This window comes from Heloderma suspectum, chromosome 2 (genome assembly GCF_057233095.1).
Source record: "Heloderma suspectum isolate Gila_16-S chromosome 2, 16-S_ref, whole genome shotgun sequence".
Taxonomy (NCBI): domain Eukaryota; kingdom Metazoa; phylum Chordata; class Lepidosauria; order Squamata; family Helodermatidae; genus Heloderma; species Heloderma suspectum.
In genome coordinates, this window is record NC_139459.1 from 177,563,067 (window position 1) to 177,582,283 (window position 19,217).

Below are 19,217 nucleotides of genomic sequence, written 5' to 3' on the forward strand. Positions count from 1 at the left end.
TTAAAGCCCCCCAAAGATGTCCTTCTTGTCTGTATCAGATGTTCGGCACCATTTCTGAATGTCACCAGACTGGGCCTATAATTCTTAACTGCCTCTTCCTGGCCAGGTCTACCAAAAGCAGTCAGGCCATGGAGGGAAGGAAGGAGCTGAAGGGAAGGACAGTTTTGCTGGATCAGACTTGACATCTCTGTCAAAGCCCAGCATTCAGTTTCCAACAGAGGCCAGCTGTATGCATGTTGGCTGCTGCAAGTCCCTCTCCCACCCCCACATGTTGGGGTTAATGCCTCTGGGGGGAGGGGGCACCTGTACAGGCCTTTGGTGAGAGAAGGTGTAAATGCTGACTGGAACTCAAGCCGTTTGGAATAACTGCCATAGATGCTCCAGTGAAGTGCTGGGCCACTGCTTGTGAGTGGCTGCTACAGCATTCCCAGGGTTAGCAGGGGTGATAACGCATTCTCACCAGACTGACGGATCTTGCAATACCAGGGGAGATGGCACAGGGCATGAAGCCTGGGGGAATGCTGCAAGGGAAGAAAGCCTCATGGGCTTGGGAGTCACTGGTAATAGCACACCCATTAAAAGGCAGACGAGAAGGAGCCAGGTGACCAGGTAAACCCCCTACCCTACCTCCAGTCTTGAGCTGAGGCACTCCCCAATTTCACCCCAAGAGCCTCAGGCCATTCCTCATGACCGCTCCCCTCTCCACCAACTGCCTTTACTCCCTCTACCCTGTCCAGAGCACTCTGCTGTCTATTGATAGCGTCACCCAAGCGACAGGGCTTTCAGCATTCTAGAAGCCGTGGGCCCCACCAGAATGGCTTCAGAATGGGGGGGGGGGAGCAGGGAGTACCACAGCCTCAATGTGTTACTGCACCTCTCAGCATCTCCCACCTCTGCATACCTGGATCATGTAGGGTTTGTTGCCCATCTTCCGGATCTCTGACATGTTCCTCATTTGCTGCTGGACGAGAGATGCTTCAAAAGCCACCAGCATGGAAAGGGTGAAGACACTGTAATACCAATATTCATCCAGACACCACAGTCCTACACAGAACACCTGTGAGAAGCAGAAACAAATCACTTTAGTACAAATGATAAGGTCAGTTTCTTTGGGAGACTTAGGCATGACCACTTTAGAGCCTATAACAAAGATCTGCTAGTGGCTAAAGGCACAAGGTGGGAAGCCTCTGATTTGAGTACCATCTTGGCCATGAAGTCAACGAGGTAGCCTTGGGCAAGCTACTCTCTCTCTGTCTCGGTTCTTCATCTGCAATACGAGAATAAAATGATACTGGCCCACCTTGAAGGATTGTTGTAAAGATTATTGAGATGGTGTCCTGGATACATGAAACTAAGTTTCATGCACCTAAGTGGATTTTAGATTTGCTTTTCTTGAACAGCAGTCACTCATGTGGCATTAAAAATTGCTTTTCTAATGAAGTGGAGCTTCAAAAGCTGTTTGATATATGGCAGGGAGGTGTGTGTCAGATGTCTAAAGAAAATAAGGCAAGAGTTCCACCAGCCTAATGCAAACCCTTCATTGTAAGAGAGTAGGCCACCTGATATTGTGGACTACAACTCCCATATCCCCAGCCAGGCTGGGCAATGGTCGGGGATTATGAGAATTGTAGTCCAACATTATGTGAAGGACACCAAGTTGTTTACCCCATGCTAGACTCATCAGACACCCCAGGCTAGAGATATGAAGGCCCAGGAAAAAACTGGAAAAATTCAGGGGGGAATTTCCCCCTCCCCTTCTTTTTCCCCAAGGACCATTTTTGTTTTTTTCTGAAAAAGTGGAAAAATTGAACAGCTTTGGATTTTGAAATATTTTCTTTTAGAATTTAAGACAAAGTGTTTATATATTGTTATCCAGCCTTTACTCCCCCAAAGATGCTTTCTAAAAACTATGTAATGAGAACACTTGTACAAAGACTGGAAATGTAAAATGTCTGGAAATAATGAAGCCAGGGGGGAATTTTTAAAAATCCTCTCTGTAAGATTCCCAGCATAGTTATTTCTTTCATTCCTTATTAAAATTATTGATCTAAAGTATATTTTTTACTGATAGACATTTATGTTCAGTTTCCCAACATACAAGTAGGGTCACCATTGTGGATTCTTGACAGTTTGGATTTTGTTCTATAGAGTCCTGTCTTTCTGGGCTAGTTCTGGTTAGATGCTGTAGCAGTCAATTAATGTGGTTCTATCTAAAACCCACATGTGAAAAATACATTGTAGGTTATCCAGCTATTGCTACCAGATGCAATGGAACAGCACTCCTCTATCTAAAAGGAAGTCAGTAGTCTGGTTCCTATGGCATAGGCATGGGATTGACACTACCACTAGACACAACTTTTCAAAATGATCAAGAAGTAAGATGTTCATTAACAGAATTTATTTACAAGTGAATGAAATGTCAGTCTTGAAATAATAGGTTGAGACTGCTCCAAGGTTCCTAAATTAAATATGATTGCATACCATTCCTAAACTGAGTCTTTCCTGGCTAAATAAAATCTCAACAGCTTTTCCATCAGATCAGATTTCCCTAAGCTCCGCCTCACAAACAGTTTAGAATTTTCCCTATTTTTTTTTTACAAACAGGAACAGCTTCTGTACACCAGTCTTCCTCTGCCTCCAGTTCTTCCTGCTTCCTCTGGCTTCTAGGATGATTCAGATGTTTCAGGGATTATTTGCTGATGTAGGACTACTTGCTGACCTCTGGTCAGACATTAAATAGGAACCTCAAATATGTTGTGCATAACTTGGTTTGCTCATAAACTTATCATGTTTGTTACATTAAATTTAAAAGTATAGTTTATTCAGACAATAATTACAAATTTACTGAGTTTACTTTTAAAAGTTTTAAAATATAATGATAATTTTATGAGTAAACCAAGTTATACATAAAATAACTTCTGGAAAAGAAAGGTTGCTTTATATTCCCAAAGCAGCCCTCTCCAACCTGGTGCCCACCAGATGTTTTGGACTACAATGCCCAGCATTCCTCACCATTGGCCATGCTGCTTGAAGCTGATGGGAGCTGAAAATCAAAGTATCTGGAGGGCACCAGGTTGGGGAAGGCTGTCTTAATGCAACAAAGTGACTTAAGACCTGTAAAGTGTGCTAAAAATAAGTACTGCTTATTTTTCAATTTTTCCAAAGTGTCCGTTTCCCCCCGAAAAAAATAAATGTTTTTTTCCATGGCCTCAAAATTTCTGGAAATTTTTTATCTCTGCTCCAGGCACACCTGAATGGGCGATAAAAGTGTGATGGAGGGTTCGTTATGCACATAAACATCTGGTGTTTTGTACATACAGTAAAACTTCAAGAAAACACATTAGCTTAATGCAAATGATGAAAGCAGGAAATGAACCAACTTCTGGGAACTGAAGATTACCCTTGGTTTTCAATCACTGAAATCAGCTTGCATGGTCAGAGGCAAGAGCCTCATAACTCTTTTCCATCTTAGAAGCTGCATGGTAAAGCAACTGAAGCACTACCAAGATAATCTGGGGTTTTAGATTAACTTTGTTTCATCTCTAGGCAAGTGGCATCATCAACAATAGCATGCCTGGTCTTTCAAACATGCAGAGATGTCAGAGTTGGTGTTACCTGTTCTTACAGTATTTTACTGAATATTTATTTATTGCATTACTATTTGCTTTTGGCATGTTTATGTATTTTTATCTTGCACATCGCCTTGAGAGGGTTTTACCCTGAAAGGTGGCCTAAAAATCATTTAAAATAAATAAAAATACACTAAATTCCATGCAAGCCCATAATGTCCAGAGTGAGACTCCAGATTTGGTAGCTTTTTCATTTCTCGGCCTGCTGTTTCATGTACCCACTCCCAATATCCTTGGAGATTATCTAACCTTACACTTCTGAATGTATTTAGAACCTTAACATTTCTTTTTGAACCTCAGATGCCCAAGCTTCACTTCCGGCCACTGAAAGGGGTACCTGAAGTGAGAGGGGATGGGGAACTACATTAAGTACTACCTTCCTTAATAAAGACTGAAGTGAAACCAGAAGCTGGCTCATATATGCATGTTACCTTTGCTTGTTTTCTCTGGACTTCAAGAATGGCAGCAGAATATGACTCCACAGAAAAGTGCTGAATGCAAGGTGATGTTAGATCTGTGGTGCCCATTCACATATGCAAGTCTTCATCATCAAAATGTATTATTCATTTTAAGAAATGGTCTCAACTACATAAAAATACCAACTGTAGTACTCCAACAAGAAAAAAAATGCGTAAAACTACAGATGCAAGATGCAGGGGTGGGCAAAAGGTAGGTCTTCAGATGTTTTGGACTTCAACTCCCAGAAGCCCCTGCCAACATGCTGGGAGTTGAAATCCAAAACATCTGGAGATCTACTTTCTGCCCACTCCTGCCTTAGGGGATACAATCTGAGCCAACAACCAGTATTTGTTCTTCTACAATCTATTCTTACTTTAGCTGCCCAATTTAGAGGAGATGCTTTGTTAAGAGAAATGGACATGGAAGTCATCATTTGATGTCAACATCATCAGTGATGCACACACAATGCTCTTGGTGTTCAGCATTTGTGCAGGACTCAAATGGTTTCTAATCTCTCTCATCTTCAGTACTACGCAGCCACAGTGGTCTTCTTTGCACTGTCTCATTTACATAACTATAAAATAACTTGGTACTTACGTGTGATTTGGAGGGCCAGATTAATCACTTAATTTATTTTTACAGCCTCTCATCTCCTCATGCCACCTGCAGTACTTTCCCCCTTCCTTTACATGCTCTCTTACTCCCAAATGTATTAGGAGCAAGCACACAAAATAGCAGATCTACAAACAAAAGAACCCATCAAAACCAGCAGGGGACACTGTGAACCCAAAAAAACCAAGGCCCTTCCTTATCTTAAAAAAGGTTCCATATAAAGAATCTGTAAACACAGTGACAGAACTGAGCCTTTTAATATGTATAACCCCTACTGACCGAAGACTTTAACGAGATAAGCACTTAACACAACTGACTGACCTGAACTTGCCAACAATGTATGAACTGTCTCTTTGCATTTCTCCTGTGATAAAATTTTGGGATGCACCTGATACACTGTTAGCAAGTACAGATCAGTCAACTGATTTATGGGATCTAGCTTGTTAATGTCTGCCTTTGGTCAATAAGCAGTCCTGATTACAAAATCCCTTTGCATGTGGTCAGTTCATATGTCTGGCAAGAGTGTTCTGTCCCTTCCCTGGCAGCCTGCTGGGTGGGAAGGAAGAGGGAGGAGAGAAAATGGGGACCCACCCACTATGTGCTCTGGCCCTGCCCACTGCTGGCTTCAGCCTCACCCACAAGGGCTGAGGCCAGCAGCCCCCGACACATTACCCATGGGGGAATGCAGCCCTTGACAGAAAAAATGGTTGCTCACCCTTGGCATAAGGCAAGAGCCTGCAATTCACAATACACTGGAAGGCAACAGATGTTAACTGTAGACTCTGCCCGCAGATTTGTGGGTTTAAGAAAATAGAGACACCTGCACACATACAAAGGGCTGGCCTTGCATATTTGTGTACGTTTTTCGCTTACCTGAAAGACAAAGAAAGGGGCCGTTGCTCTCTCTTTGAAAAGCTCAAGGAATTCTGGAACAACCATCTCTGCCCTGTGGGAAAAGCAGAACCCTTGTTCATTTTGGCACTCATGTTCTGCTGAGCCATCCTGCCCAGGCTGCAACCCCTAAGGTCCTGGAGATTTCACTTCTCCTTATGTGAGAACATGTAGCAGGGTAGGTGTCTTCCAAATAAAGGGCTTCCTAACACTGGACTGTAAAGCTTGAAGCATCATCTAATGGGGATTGTCCCCAAACCTCGGATTTTATTGTCAGCCCTATAACTGTATCGATTACAAAGTCAATAGCTAGGGAAAGAATAATCATTGTAGCCGTTGTAGTGTTCACAAAAAAGTACTGTAAAGCTGTGTTGAAAACTCTCCCCTATTGGAGGACATGATTATGACATCACTGTCTTGTAAGTAGCAAGGCTACAGCTATTGAGCTGGGCTTTCATCGTCTCTCCTGCCTTTCCTGAAATCTCTGAGGCCCCCAAGTCTTGTCAAGCTTTCAAGGCAAGAAAGTTGCTGTCTGTAGGTAGGTGGGAGAGAGGGGCACTGTTTCTTCAGCTAATGGGGCACTCCTCTGTCTTTCTGGATCCACCTGTCACTTTGCAGGGCAACAAAAACTTGCCTTAACACAGCAAGCCTTTAAGGATGACAAGGTTGATGACTAAGGTGGGTGGAAGAAGGGTGTGGAGAAGAACTCTCTCTCCCCACGCCTGTATACCTAGGGCCCCTAAGAATTCATAGGATAAGAAGGGATGAGCTGATGGGGATCACAAGGCACAGAGGGAGGGATTAAACTGAAAGGATAAACCATGGAAAGTGTATAGTCCAGCCTTCTGCAACCTGGTGTCCTCCAGCTGTTTTGGACTACAATTCCCAGCATTCCTGATGGCTGGCTATGTTGGCAGGGGCTGATGGGAGTTGAGGTCCAAAACATCTGGAGGGCACCAGGTTGGGGAAAGCTGCTATGGTCTGATGCATGTGTTTGGAACCTTAATTGTCTCCCCGGCTGAAAAGACAATCCCTCTGGGGTGGCAGGCAGAGTTGTCCCTGAACTATGGGGAGAGGATGGGGGTGGGTGGAGTAAAGCTCCTTCCACTTGCTGGCTCAGTCCTGGCAATAGCATCCTCACCTTTGGGCTCTTAAGTCCAAACAAGGTAGACAGGCAAACTTGGGGGCAATGCTCGAATGCAGGTGGTGGCTTTCTTTGTAAAAACAGAGGTGCTATTTGCCCTAGAATCCCCACTCTTTCATCCTATGTGTGGGGAGACACATTGCAGTTGTTCAGTCTGGGGCACAGGGGCAGATCTAGTAACTTCCATGACTGTAGGCAATAGATAGCATCAGCAAGAGTTGTGTGCCCCGGAAAGATGAGTAACACTGAGCAATGAACCCCTAACTTCTGGTGGTTGGTCTTCACTTTCCAGAAAGAGGTCTGAAGGTTTACACTAGGGCTGGGCAACTTGTAGCCTACCAGCTGTTTTGGGCTACAACACCCATCAGCTCTAGCCAACATCACCCATGGTGAGGGATGATGGGAGTTGTAAGTCAAAACATGGGGGGGGGGGAGACAACACACAAGTTACCCACTCCTGGTTTACACCCTCCTTCTATCTATGTCTACTTAGAAGTAAAACCCATTGATGCATACTACTGCATGCTTGGTAGCCAAACTAGAATAAAACTACTCAGCTGTGGAGGTATAGCATCATTAGGTTAATAACCAACTGCCGCAAGAGTTGTCCAAAAATGAAAAACTAGTTCCATGCAGCTCTTGCTATAGTTAATTATTAACCCAATGATGCAACTCCACCTATCCTGAACATAACCCATGGTGCTAAATGCCACGCCTGGCCAATGGCTACTTTTGCTACTGTATCTCAGAAAGGGCCCTTAAACTAGTACTACATTAGTGACATGCTAGACTTCCAATCCTGCCAACTAATATTTGTAACTAATATTAACCAACCCTGGATACAGGAATTCACTACCTAAGAGGTCAGGTGCTGCCATTCCTAGAGAAGCTCACCCTTAATGTGGCCCACCGGTAGCCTGGCCCATCTTTCTGGCCCACTTACTTGTTGGTGCCGTATTTCTTCTCTGCTGCTTTGATGTCTTTGTCTTCCTGGTAGCCACGAGCATTCTGATAATATTGCAGTGGCTGTTCCACAGGGAAAGCCACAGGAAGGAATTTTTTCTTCTCGTCTATCTCATAGAAATATTTGATTTTTTGAAATTCAAAGGAAAGGACCTCTTGTCCATCCTCCCCCTAGAAGAAATACAGAAATTAAGCTCCCTTGTGCAAGAGGCCATTTTACAGACTTCCACCATCAGGTCTGAAGGGCCATCTGCCATGAGATAGGTCCACCCATCAGCCTCTCCACTGGCAAAGCCAAGCTTCAATAAAACCCTACAGTAAGAGGCACAACCCAGCAGTCAAGCCATGATTGTACAAGGTATGACTGGCAGCTGCAAAGCTGATAAAAGTCCCAATGCAAAAAAAAGTAGAACAAAAGGCCTGAAGTAACATGAGGCAGGAATCAACACAGCCTTCTAAAAAGCTACAGCTTGGATCCTATCTGATGATCCGTTGGAAGGAGCATGTTCTCCGTGGAAGAGCCAGGAGCCTTTTCACCAATTCCCCCTTCCTCCGCAGCCTCACTGCACCCCCCACAACCCACTCCAGAGGGCATGGGGACCCTCTGGAACAATGTGTATACATGTGTGTGTGGGGAGGTGGCACAAGGGGTTGCAGAGGGGAGGGGAAATTTGTATCGCTTTCCCTCTCTCCTCCTCCACCGGAAGCCTCCGCTGGATTGGAGTCCCTTCCGCAGACAGAAGGAGCTCTTCTCTTCATGGAAGGGAATGCTGGATCCAACACAACCGCAACATTCGGACATCCTGATAAGCCAGAATTCCCTGGAACACAGGCTTAACCGTTTGTTGCTGGCTTATGACTGGCTTGTCTGCAGAGAGACAAGCCAGAATGTGGTTTAAACATTTGTGATAAACAAACCACTGATGGAGGGTCCACAATTTGTTTGGCTGCTCCCAGTTGCAGGAAGAACAGAGTGGGAGCGATTGGGCAGCGTGCACTTGCACACTGCTTGTAAACAATAACCTGGGATTCTCTGGAATTGCGGCTTATCGCTGCAGCCATTGTCTGCATGCTCCCTACTTTGTTTTGGCCACAAAGTCTACATTTCTATGGCTTTTTAATTATCTCCCTCAAGGTGTTCCAAAGCAATGTCTTGGCTGATAAATTGCAATGGGACATTAGACATTTCCACACAGGAGTAGCTAAGCACTGTGTAGATTAGAACTGTAGCCCAGTTTCTTACCTGACCTCGGTGGAGCAGCACCAGTTCTGCAGAACCATTATTTGGGGTTGGCACAACTTTAGCCAATGTGGCTTTCCTGGGACTGCGTACCTGAAGGACACACACAATTGGGAAAACAGCCTTTAGAGATTGGATGAGGCCAAGCAATATTTGGTGGAGGCAATGCACAAGAGGGGACAGTGTTAGATAGATGCACTTCAGGGTTGTGAGTGGTAGATATTGTCTGTGTCAAATGAACTGGTCTTGGCTCAAAAAATTTCTGCCTACAACATGAACACACTAAATGGTCTGATGCTTAACTTACTGTTAGCATTTTCCCTACCTTATCAGCAAGGTTCATATGAACATAGGAAGCTGCCTTCTACTGTGTCAGACTCTTGGTCCATCCAGCCCAGTATTGTCAACACCTACTGGTAGCAATGGCTCTCCGGGATTTCAGCCAGGATTTCTTCCATCCCTGCCTGGATATGCCAAGGATCAAACTTGGGGTCTTCCACACACAAAGCAGGTGTTCTACCTAGGATTCATTGACCTCTATCAAGGTTTATTGTAATGCTATCAGATGAACTACTAGGTTGAATAAATGATTAGCCTCCCCCTTTGTTAAGTTCATAATCAAAGGTCCTTCTCCAAGTGATATTCGCTGTCACAGGCTAGCTGAGTAGCAACTGGGGAAAGGATCTTTTCTGCAGTGGTTCCCGACTCTAGAATTATCTCCTCAGCAAAGCCCATCTAGCACCTAACCAGATGAGTTTTAAGTGTCAGGCTAAGATAGTTTTATTTGTGTTATCTGATGCTGAATTTTGAGTTTTAATTGTAGTTTTTACTGCTGTTGCTTATTTTGTTTGGAGACTGTATTTTAGATATTTGTTATCTAAAATCTTTCTCATCTGGATGGATGGATGCTACTTTGGAAATACCTGGAATCATAAACCAGGATACATTTTTGATCAATGAAACAGACAAACTGCACAATGTATCAGTCCCAGGAAGGGCCTGTGGAAAGCAATGGTATCTGGTTGTCACCTTCTGGCCCTTTCTATTTCTTCACGTTCCTAGGATACAATACAATTAAAAACACACAACGGCTTCCTATGTAGACTGCAGAATCGACAAGGTCCACATCAAGTCCTCAATGGCATGAATTAAAGCTCTTTGAATCATGCCACTGACAGCTGATGATTGACAACTCTTTAAAGGATACCTTTAAAGCTACTATATCTCAGATGGGCCCTTATACTAGTACTATGTTAGTGGATAGGACCAGCGGTGGGCAACCCATGGTCCTCCAGATGTTTTGGCTTACCTCTCCCATCATGCCTCACCATTGGCTATGCTGGTTACGGCTGATGGGAGTTGTAGGCCAAACCATCTGGAGGGCCACAAGCTACCCACCCTGGTTATAGATCAACTAGCAGTTCTTTGAGTGGATGCAAACAGTTTTGGCTTACATTAATTCATTTACCTGAGCTGTGGAGGAATCTAGGACAGATGTTAGGAATATGTATGAACAACCTCCTAGTGTGACCATTTAACATCTCAATATCTAATCCAATATACCTGGGATGATCTTTTTTCCACTGAGGGCCACTTGCTCACAGTGACCGGGGGCCTAAACCAGCTTGTGGGTGGGGCCAGAGCTAAAAGTGGGAGGAACTACTCCTTTTCTCTCTCTCCCTCCCCCTTCCTGCCCATTGGGCTACTGAGGGAAGGTCAGATTGCTCCCTCCAGGGGTCACTGAAATTAGGGCACAGATTGTTCACTCATGCTAGACACACTTATCCGGGAACAAGTCCCACTGCACTCAGTAGGACTTACTTCTTAGTAGATGTGCATAGGATCGTGCTGTCCAGTTGCGCACCTGTTCATCTGAAGCTTTTGCGCAAGGCTGTCCCTACTACAAATAGAATGCAGTGGCTGCCTCAGGCAGCTAATTTTGAGCACAATTAGCGGATGGCAAACCCTCTGTTAATTACATTTGTTTCATTATTAGCGGTTGTTAACAACTATGTTTTAAAAACAACCTTGCATCTGAGCCCTTATACTGCAATCTCTAAAATTAAGCTAATTGTAGCCATAACACATTTTTGGTGTGTTAAGATGGTGGAAATGGGAGCTAAATGTAAGCAAATGACTTTAATAGCATACTTGGATGGTAACAGAAACATAAGAACATACGTGGAGGGTACAGCAATTTCAGGCAACAAATCCTTAATAGAAAACAGGCTGGTTTTTTTTGTTTTCCAAAGCATCAAAATATCTCAGGCCAGTCTTACTTTACAATTACAACCAGATTAATTGCTGAGCTAGGAAGAGAGCAACTCAATATGTTATCTAAGTCCACTGCAGTGGAATTAATTAGGTCTGAATAATTTTTGGAGGAACATATCCAAACACGGTTACTCAGAGCATGTTATCCCATTACTATTTGATCAGCACTGGCTCCTGGTTTGTTTCTGAGCCCAATCCAAGTGCTGGTCTTTATCTTTAAAGCCCTAAACAGGTTAAAGCCTTAAACAGGTTATTTAAAAGATTGCCCATCCCCTCACATGATCCTACCCTCTTATTCGTAATTTTTGGAGAAGGACCGGTTCCCCTTCCCACCATCCTTTGAAGTATGCTCAGTGGGTATGGGAGATAGAGCCTTCTTGATTGTGGCAGCTTGGTTTTGTAACTTTCTCCCCACAGAGGCCCATAGGGGCTCTCCCCTGTCAATCTTTAGGAAGCTGGTGAAGACATTTACATTCCGATGGGTCTTCAGTGTTAGTTGAATTGTTTCCCCTATACAGATTCCTCCACAGAAAAACTGTGTTTTTCTTTTGCTGCCATATAGTTTTGTTTTAAAAAATGTTGCAATTATTGTTTTAAATGCATATTCTTATGGATTTCATTTGTAGCATATTGAAATAATAAGTTTCTCTATGCCATTCAACTGTATTTTTTCCCCTTTGTTGTGAATGAGATTAGTATGAATCAAAATATGTCCTCTTCATCATAGGGGATTGGAATGCTAAAGAAGGAAGTCAAGAAATCACCGAGATAACAGGCAAGCATGGCCTTGGTGTACAAAGTGAAGCAGGACAAAGGCTAATCGAGTTTTGCCAAGAGAACACGCTGATCATAGCAAACACTCTTTTCCAACAGCACAAGAGACGACTCTACACATGGACATCACCAGATGGTCAATATCGAAATCAGATTGATTATGTCCTTTGCAGCCAAAGATGGAGAAGCTCCATACAGTCAGTAAAAACAAGACCTGGAGCTGACTGTGGCTCAGATCATGAGCTGCTTCTTGCAAAATTTCGGCTTAAATTGAAGAACGTAAGGAAAACCACTAAACCATTCAGGTATGACCTAAATCATATCCCTTATGAATATACAGTGGAGGTGAGGAATAGATTTCAGGGATTAGACCTGATAGACAGAGTGCCTGAGGAACTATGGACGGAGGTCCGTAACATTGTTCAGGAGGCAGCAACGAAATCCATCCCAAAGAAAAAGAAATGCAAGAAAGCCAAGTGGCTGTCTGATGAGGCTTTACAAGTAGCTGAGGAAAGAAGGGAAGTGAAAAGCAAGGGAGAAAGGGGAAGATATATCCAACTGAATGCAGAGTTCCAGAGAATAGCAAGGAGAGACAAGAAGGCCTTCTGAAATGAACAATGCAAAGAAATCGAGGAAAACAACAGAATGGGAAAGACTAGAGATCTCTTCAAGAAAATTGGAGATCTCAAGGGAACGTTTTGTGCAAAGACGGGCATGATAAAGGACAAAGAAGGCAGGGACCTAACAGAAGCAGATGAGATTAAGAAGAGGTGGAAAGAATACACAGAATAACTACACAGGAAAGATCTTAATGTCCCTGATAGCCATGATAGTGCGGTCACTGAACTCGAGCCGGACATCCTCGAGAGTGAAGTCAAGTGGGCCTTAGGCATTAGTAACAACAAAGCTAGCGGAGATGACAGTCTTCCAGCTGAGCTATTTAAAATCCTAAAAGATGATGCTGTTAAAGTGCTGCATTCAATATGCCAACAAATTTGGAACACTCAACAATGGCCGCAAGACTGGAAAAGGTCAGTTTACATTCCAATTCCAAAGAAGGGCAACGCCAAACAGTGTTCAAATTACCGCACAATTGCACTCATTTCACATGCCAGCAAGGTGATGCTCAAAATCCTACAAACTAGGCTTCAGCAGTATGCGAACCGAGAACTATCGGAAGTACAAGCTGGGTTTCGAAGAGGCAGAGGAACTAGAGATCAAATCGCCAACATTCGCTGGATCATGGAGAAAGCAAGAGAATTCCAGAAAAACGTCTATTTCTGCTTCATTGACTACGCTAAAGCCTTTGATTGTGTGGATCACAACAAACTGTGGCAAATTCTTAAAGTGATGGGAGTACCAGACCACCTTACCTGTCTCCTGAGAAACCTGTACGAGGGTCAAGAAGCAACAGTCAGAACCAGACATGGAACAACCAAGTGGTTCAAAATTGGGAAAGGAGTATGACAAGGCTGCATATTGTCACCCTGCTTATTTAACTTATATGCAGAGTACATCATGAGAAATGCTGGGTTGGATGAATCAGAGGTCAGAATTAAGTTTGCTGGGAGAATTATCAACAATAATAATTATCGATATGCAGACGATACCACCCTAATGGCAGAAAGCGAAGAGGATCTAAAGAGCCTCTTGTTGAGGGTGAAAGAGGAGAGTGCAAAAGCTGGTTTGAAACTCAACATTAAGAAAACTAAGATCATGGCATCTGGCCCCATCACTTCCTGGCATATAGAAGGGGAAGAAATGGAAGCAGTGACAGATTTTACTTTCTTGGGCTCCAAGATCACCGCAGACGGTGACTGCAGCCATGAAATTAAAAGACGCTTGCTCCTTGTGAGGAAAGCTATGGCAAACCTAGACAGCATAGTAAGAAGCAGAGACATCACCTTGCCGACAAAGGTCCATCTAATCAAAGCTATGGTTTTCCCAGTAGTAACGTATGGCTGTGAGAGCTGGACTATAAGGAAGGCTGAGCGCCGAAGAATTGATGCTCTCGAACTGTGGTGCTGGAGAAGACTCTTACGAGTCCCCTGGACTGCAAGGAGGTCAAATCAGTCCATCCTAAAGGAAATCAACCCTGAGTGCTCATTGGAAGGACAGATACTGAAGCTGAAGCTCCAATATTTTGGCCACCTAATGCGAAGAGAAAAGTCACTGGAAAAGACCCTGATGCTGGGAAAGACTGAAGGCAAAAGGAGAAGGGGGCGGCAGAGGATGAGATGGCTAGATAGCATCACGGATGCAATGAATATGAACTTGAGCACGCTCCGGGAGAGAGCGCAGGACAGGAAGGCCTGGCGTGCTATGGTCCATGGGGTCACGAAGAGTCGGACACGACTGAACGACTGAACAACAACAACAATGAATCATACATACATAGTGCGAAGATTTGTAGGAACTACGTATAGGAAATGTGTGAGAATTTTATATTTGTAATACAACATTTAAAAGTGCGCTTGTATTTTCTTTTCGTTAGAATAGTTATATCCTGCCTTTCTGCCTGACAATGGATAGCCCAAGCGGCTGACAGTATGTGAAAATTAACAAATAATAAACGTAACATTCATTTTTAAAAGCCAATGGCGACGATGATGGAAAATGCCCATTCCTTTGTCCCGCCTTCCCCAACCTGGTGCCCTCCACATGTGTTGGAGCTCAAACTCCCATCATCCCCAGCTAGCATGGCCAGTAAGGCTGGGGCTGCTGAGCTGAGGCTGTTTCAATAGTTTCATCCCTATGGTATGCTGCTTTGATGGCTTTTCAAGTGGTAACATTTGCCCACAGGCACCCATACACAACCTTCTAGCCACATGGCTAGGGACATAAGTCATAGCTGGACATGGTGTCAGCTGTTTCCAATGGATACTAACTGCAGTGGACTGTAACTGCAAAGTGCCTGTTTTTATATTCCTCTTGCCGCACTCAGCAAAAATGACCAGCGTGATACAACAGTCAGGAGGAGGATGTGTTGGTTTCTCACTCTGCCCCACCCCAGAGCTTGGGAACCTGGACAACTATGTCCTTCATCCTACGGCCTCCTCTCCTGGGACAAATAAGAACACCAGGCAGAGGGGTGTCTTTTGTGGGGTAAACCGGAAAAGAGCTGACGCGATCCCCGCCTTTTTCAGGCCATAGATTTATTAAAATACTCATAACCCACCTTTTCAAGATGCAAATGACTACACTTCTGCTATTTGGCAGTATAGAAATGTAATGAATAAGCAAGCAAGCTAGCTGTGCATGGGGGCTTGTAAAATGTTTACAATCTACTATGTGTCATTTCCTGATCTTTCCCTATAGAAGTGGTTTCTTATAGCAAGCCAGACAATGGTCCATCCTGACCAGTATCTGTCTGCTCTGACTGGCAGTAGCTCCCCAAGGCTTCAGGCTGCCCTGCAACCTACAATCCCTTAACTGGGGATTGAACCTGGGACCTTCTGCATGCCAATGATGTGCTCCCCCAGTGATGAGCTACGTCCCTTCCCATAGGCAGGAAATCCATGAAAACCATGCAGTGAAATTACAGGAGTTTCACAAGACTTTCAACACAGAGGCAATGCAAACCATAAAGGACTTTATCAAGCATTAAAGAAAGAGGGAAGCACAGTGGCTAGAAGAAAGCAAGTTGAGCAGGGATGAGAAACATGTGGCCCTCCAGATGTTGTTGGGCTACAACTCTCCTCCTCTGACTGGGAGGCTGGGGCTCATGAGAGTTGGAGTCCAACAACATCTGGAGGGCCACGGGTTCCCCAACCCCTGGGTTAAATACAGCTGTGAAAACAAAATGCACATGCTGCTTTCAAGCCTTTGGAAGGGGCAGAATTGGCATCCAGCGCCCTTCAAAGCTATGTCCTGAGCTTTTGCTGAGCAAAGTTCATTAGATCACTAACCCTACAGCAAAGCTTTGACACGCAGTCCAACAGAACCATAAACAGCCAGGAGATATGTTTAGTTTCGTTTTTCCAGCATAAATGGTAACGTTAAAAACAGAGAAATTGAAAGGGGCTAATGCCTGATGCATCCATCACTCCGTTCCCCTCACAGTAGGGAAGGCCCGTGCAGCACTGATCTTCCCTCTGTCTGGCAATATACCTGCCCTTCAGCTGAGAGGCACTGGGAAACCCCAGAAGCATCACCAGCCTTATATTTATTTAGCAACTCACCCGGTAGCCAGAGGCAACTGGGAAATCCATGCAGACAAGCAAGTGGACTGGGGGAGGAGAGACGGATTGCTCCATCTTTCTTTCACTAGCCCACTCACTTTCTGTGCTAGATACACAGATTATTAATATGGCAATATTAATATGGCATTTCCACACAGGCTAAAAATAATCCCCCGGAAGATTTTTTAAAAGGAAAGAAAAGAATGGGAGAAAATTTCAGCAAGAAATGTGGTTCCAGGTTGATCATGTTCAACAATAGGAAACAACCAGTGAAGAGCTTTGAGATATGTTCCCTATACTAGATCACAAGCTGAATATGAGCCAAGAATGTGATGTGACTGCAAAATATGTAGCGCTATTTTGGGCTGCATTCATGGAAGCATAGCTTCCAAATCCTGGGAAGTACTAGTCCCCCTCTACTCAGCACTGGTTAGGCCTCATCTGGAGTCCTGTGTCCAGTACTGGGCACCACATTTTAAGAAGGATGCAGACAAGCTGGAGAGGGTTCAGAGGAGGGCAACAAAGATGATCAGGGGACTGGAAACAAAGCCCTATGAAGAGAGACTGAAAAAACTGGGCATGTTTAGCCTTGAGAAGAGAAGGCTGAGGGGAGATACGATAGCGCTCTTCAAGTACTTGAAAGGTTGTCACAGAGAGGAAGGCCAGGATCTCTTCTCGATCATCCCAGAGTGCAGGACACAGAATAATGGGCTCAAGTTACAGGAAGCCAGATTCCAGCTGAACATCAGGAAATCTTCCTGACTGCTAGAGCAATACGACAACGGAACCAATGACCTAGGGAGGTTATGGGCTCTCCCATACTGCAGGCATTCAAGATGAGGCTAGATAGCCATCTGTCAGGGATGCTCTGACTTGGATTCCTGCATTGAGCAGGGGGTTGGACTCGATGACCTTGTAGGCCCCTTCCAACCCTACTATTCTATGATTCTACTAGCTTTTGCTTACTGGGACAGTTATTTCATTAAAAATTGAGGGCATCGAAATGTCCACAGGGGATCATTACGTATTTTCTTTTTTTGCTGCCTCCTGTTACAGAAATGCTTAAGTTTGGATATAAAGAAATGGAAACTTTGATCTTACAAAAGTGAGATCATCAGTGCTGCCCAGATCCAACAATTAGTGGAGAAAAACATGTCATTCAACTTGTGTGCTAAAGTTGAAAGCTTGCTTACCAAACTGAAAGTTTAGGAATAAGGGGCACACACTGTGCTCTCTGTGACTGTAGGGTGTTTCAATCAAACCTCAGTGCAGGGCATTTGCATGTTAATGATGCATACGCTATCATGTGGTAAGTGGACACTTGCGTTCCACTGTAAGTAAAAGTTTTTCATCATGGTAGAAAGGAACATTGGAACTTGCCTTATAGTATGTCAGACCATTGGTCCATTGAGCCCAGTATTATCAACACTGACTGGCAGCAGCTCTCCAGGGCTTCAGACAGGATTCTTTCCTAGGCCTATCTGGAGAAGTCAGGGATTGAACCTAGGACCTTCTGCACGCGAAGCATGTGCTTTATCACTGAGCTACATCCCTGCCCACTCATTACATTGATTTCTTAGATTTGTAACCTGCTTTATTCTGTGATCAGAGTGAGTTACAACCATTTTACACACACACACACACACCTGTCCCAACGGAGTATTTTCTATATAAAATGATACTCTTGTAGGACATTGTTACATGCAAGAAGGTCCTATAATGATCTGAAATAAGCAGCACTCAACAAGTTCTACTACATCTTTTAATGCTGTGGAATAAGGGGCAGATTTTTATAGAAAGAACAGCCTTTTTAGAATGAGAGATCTGCTAACTCTAGCACATGTATCCCAAATCTACAGCCAAGACATCAAGCATGAATCCTTTTCTGGCAAAGTGAAATGTGGCTGACAACAGCAATAAAGACTAGCAACCAGACACACTAACAGACCAACCTAAGGTTTTTTGTTGTTACTGTCATTCTCCTAACAAAGCCTGACACACACCATGAAAAATTCTTGACTTCCAAATCACTTAATGGTCCACCACCTTTATGAATCCCCGGGGTACTCCCAGCCTCACCATGTTAGAACTCAGCCTCCCAGCCTTTGGTTGCAATGCCATGATTCAACCCTGGATCTTATTAAGAAAAAGCAGATTAGCAGGCCCATGAGCAAATGCGGAGTCCATCTACTTCACCTGTAAATACAGAGTCCCACACACAAGGCATTGGGGAAAAGACCGGCAGAAAGACACGAACGTCATCTCTTTTTCAACAACTTAAGCATTGCTCAGGGACCATTTCTTTGGCTGCAGCGGACATTCCCTGCACACGCCCTAAACTGCTCCTCCACCTGTGCCATTAACAGAAGCCCCAACACAGAGAAATGGGGTAGCATCCAATGCTAGTCTTATGTAGAACAGACCCACTAAAACGAATGAGCCTTAAGTCAGTCACGACTAACCTGAGGCCCATTCATTTCAACGGGTCTACTCTACATAGGTCTACCATCGGATGCTACCCATTCATTTCTACGCGGTCAAGGCTGCTCCGAAAGGCACAGGAGCTGTGCCCGCGAGGCGGTGACCCTCCCTGCCCTTTCCCCTCTGTCCTGCCCGGGACCTTTGCCTCTTGCCCGCTCCCCCCCACCGGCGCGGGACTGACCCAGCAGCAGTAGAGTAAGCAGTGGACGTTGACGCTCCACAGGCCGGCCAAGGCGGTGAGCAGGTGGACGGCCCCGATGGCGGCGAGGAAGAGCAGCGCGGCCTCGGGCGTCTCGGCGGTGCTGCCGGCTCCCCGCCAAGCCCAGGCGCAGGGCCCCCAGAACCACAGCCAGAGCGGGTAGAGCACGCAGAAGGGCAGCACCGTCCCCCACAGCAGCCGCGACCGCCGCCGGTACGGAATCACGTCCTGCACCAACTCGTCCCCGGGGCCCGGCCCGGGACCGGCCGCGGGTGCTGCCGCCGCCGCCGCCATCCTGCTTCCGGGACCCGCCGCCGCCGCGCCGCCGGCCAGCTCCTTCCACTTCCGGAGCAGGCCGCGCCCACCGCGG

The 19,217-nt window shown here is 44.9% G+C and overlaps 1 protein-coding gene across 2 annotated transcripts in view; it reads right to left on the reverse strand.

The window, feature by feature from the left end:
- The window catches only part of ATP13A1 (ATPase 13A1), a 48,489-nt gene extending 29,332 nt beyond the window's left edge, over window positions 1-19,157 (reverse strand). For both annotated transcript variants that reach the window (XM_084836429.1, XM_084836428.1), the window contains exons 1-5: window positions 18,830-19,157; window positions 8,942-9,031; window positions 7,679-7,869; window positions 5,574-5,646; window positions 902-1,057 (exon numbers count right to left, since the gene is read on the reverse strand). In XM_084836429.1, coding sequence (XP_084692555.1) covers window positions 902-1,057; window positions 5,574-5,646; window positions 7,679-7,869; window positions 8,942-9,031; window positions 18,830-19,141 — 822 coding nt within the window. In that variant the 5' untranslated portion in view covers window positions 19,142-19,157. The remainder of the gene's footprint in view (window positions 1-901; window positions 1,058-5,573; window positions 5,647-7,678; window positions 7,870-8,941; window positions 9,032-18,829) is intronic.
- Window positions 19,158-19,217: the final 60 nt, after the last annotated feature.